General features: G+C 33.4%; 1 protein-coding gene across 1 annotated transcript; it reads right to left on the reverse strand.

Annotated features, from left to right (window-relative positions):
- Positions 1 to 319: 319 nt before the first annotated feature.
- LOC111904688 (multiple RNA-binding domain-containing protein 1-like) lies at positions 320 to 691 on the reverse strand. Its single transcript, XM_023900420.1, has one exon. The coding sequence runs from the start codon at positions 689 to 691 to the stop codon at positions 320 to 322; it is 372 nt and encodes a 123-aa protein (XP_023756188.1).
- Between the last annotated feature and the right edge of the window lie 2,554 nt (positions 692 to 3,245).

The following is a 3,245-nucleotide window of genomic DNA, read 5'->3' on the forward strand; positions in this document are numbered from 1 at the left end:
TCGAATGGTACTAAGACTCTACCAAATTTTCCAGCTATGTAATCAAAATTCCTCCTATCCCATAGTTTTAAAGGCATACCATAAATTTTCACCCATGTCACCCGATCAAAATTATTATGATATTGGTTTGCTCTAGAGAACTTCAATAACCAGTCGTCTTTGACCCTTAAGAATGCATTAACATCATCAACTGATCTGAAACTGAGACATACCTTGAGGCCGCCAGCGTATTTCATAGAGAAAGCTTCATCATCACCCATTGAAATACCAGGATTTAGGCTGTGTAGATGCTCCATACTGATCGCTTCCCCCATATATGTCAATTCATTATACCTGCAGTGGCCTTGGTATTTATCGGTTCTCTTCTATATTGAAAATCTTGTACTCTCTTTTTTTGCTTCCGCTCAAATTTTGCGACGTTCACCTGCAGATTTTTGCTTGCAAATGATAAGTTCAGAAGGGCCGCTTCAAGAATCCTCCAATTTCTCACATTCTTAAATCGAATGAAAGCAAAGTTTCTCCTGTTGGCATCTTTCTTTTGGGCGATGTATACATCCGACAATTCACCAAAGTTCCCAAATAATCTCCATAGCTCGCCTTTGTTAGCATTCAGCGGTAGATTAGAAACAAACGTAGTAGTGACCAAGGGGGATTTCGGTGGTTTTCTCCTCCGTCTGGAACCTGCGTCCATTCATCTCCCGCAATCGCCATTTTGTATGTTGGATATATTTTAATATATTATATGATTATATTAATTAGAAATAGTAATAATTGATTCATAATTAATCAAAATTAATTTGGAATTAGTTCTAGTTTAGTTAGACTTAATTAACGGTATAAGAGATGAGTTGTATTTGTTCAATAATTGAACAATAGAGAGAATCTAAAACCTACCTAAGAGGGGGACGGTTTTGGTTCCCTATCTAGGGTTTTTGGAAGCATGCAAATGATAACGGAAACTAGATTATTACTGGATTAAAATATTGTTATTTTAAATTCAGCTCTAGGGTTTCTAGGATTATCTGGCAGCTATATAAAGGGACACAACCCCTTGTATTTTCGGCATACACTCCTCCACAATGAGAAATCTGAATTTCTCACTTCTCCCCTCTGTCGTATTTAATCTTAAGGCTGCGTCACGTTTTCGGTGTGACACATTAGAGGCTACCATACTTTTGGAGCGAAGTTTTTCATGGAGACTTCAAGCACTTGATTAGCTTAATTCGAATTAGCACAAATGTATCTAATCTATCCATGATTTCGATTATGGCAATGGTTTTTTTTCGTAAGTAGGTTGTTAGTAACTGTGAAAAACCATAAATCCATTTAGGTTGCTTGCACCCTTAAGTGTTAAGTAAAATTTTGCATGTAAAATGTTATTGTAACCTAAAAACCCAATAGTGGTATCAGAGTTATGCCTTTTTAATTACTAGTGCATAAAAAATGAAACCAGAAAAATAATAAAAATCGAAATCAAATATGGCCACGACATAGGCAGCCTTCTACCACATGCGACGACTGCCTAAAATTTGATTTCTGGATTTTCTTTCCTTATTCAAAAGATAGTATAATTATTAGTTAATCAATATTATTTTAAATGTCTAAAATTTAAATATTCTGACTAGATAATTAGAAATGCTAATTTGAATAAAATGAAGTTTTTTAAAAAGGGTAATTCTCCATTTATGAAGAAATATAATAATCCTTTTAATAAGATTGATATTAATTAATTAAAGGCTTATTTAAAGATAATTCTTAAACCTTGTTTAGTTTAATTATTAATTAGTTAAAGATTAATTAGATTGATATGAATGAACCATGTAATTTAAAAAGCTTTAAAATACACCGTATATGTATGTATAATAGTATATTACTATATATATGACTAAAAAGTCATTCAAATCAATACTAGGCGTCATTCACGAAGTCACACTATAAGAGAGGTATAAGGAAATGACATATAGATGACCGTTGAATGATTGTCTTTTTCACCTACTGCTTATTTGTATGGTGGAGGGTCGTTAGCCAAACGGGTTTGATAGGACACTAATCACATTAAAAGTATACTATATAAAGTACTAGAACCTTCGAAAAAATGTCACTCTATTTACTTTAGGAAAAATGTGAAATTGTGTGCTAATCCATGATAACATACATCATTTATTTGCAAGTCATTAGTAGAGCATGCATGGTTAACCGACACACTAATGAGGGGCTACAAATGTGAAATGATGACACATACACAAATGTGTGGTTTGTGATGGAGCGTGTGTAACAGTCATGTCAATGTGAGATCGTAAACGTCATCGAGCATGTCATGCGAGTTTGCATGGTTATTCACATCTTGTTTGTGATCCTTGAAATCACAATCAAAAATCGAAGAGAAAAATATGATATTAAACATCCATTGAATAGTTCAATGTATTTCAAAAGATCTAGGAATTTCATAATAGATTTAAATTGGTAAAATTCTTTACCTATATAAAATAAATTTGCAATTAGATTACAACATCATTTTTCTTAATAACGAATTGTATTTATGGATCTTAGTTTTGAATATTAATTTGGGTTAAAATAATAAGGATTAAATCAACCAACTAAAATCTTATCTCCTGCTTCAGATGTATGGAAATGGTGATCTTCATCCTCCATCATCTCATAACTTTACTCTATTATCAGTCCTCTCAAAAGACAAGCTTATTGGTATAAACTACATGGACTGGTTGCATAATTTGAAGATGAAGTTGAGATCTGAGAACATAATGTATGTTCTCGACTCTCCAGTCCTATAAATCGATAAAGAATTCGCAACTCATGAGGAATTCGTTGGATATAACCATCACAGTAATGACGTTGCCAATATCGCTTGCAATATGATTGCAACCATGGAACCTGAGCTCCAAAACACCGATGAGGACTATTGTACCTATGAAATGAATGTGACTCTTTCTAAGATGTTCATCAAGAAAGCTAGAGTGTTATGAATTTACCAACTCCCTTATGGCGTGCAAATTGAAAGATATGGAATCTATGTGTGCTCATGTGTCGTAAATGAAGAGACACGCTGAAAGATTGGGAAAGGTCAATGTGAACTTTTACAAGGAGCTTTCCATTGACATGTTGCTCAATTCCTTACCCAGTAGTTATGATCAATTCATCTTGACCTATCATTTAAAAAATAATGAGACCACATTGATTGAGCTTCACAATATATTGCAAACAATTAAAGCATGAATGAAGAAGTC

Source organism: Lactuca sativa, chromosome 4, assembly GCF_002870075.4.
Source record: "Lactuca sativa cultivar Salinas chromosome 4, Lsat_Salinas_v11, whole genome shotgun sequence".
In the NCBI taxonomy this organism is placed as follows: Eukaryota; Viridiplantae; Streptophyta; class Magnoliopsida; order Asterales; family Asteraceae; genus Lactuca; species Lactuca sativa.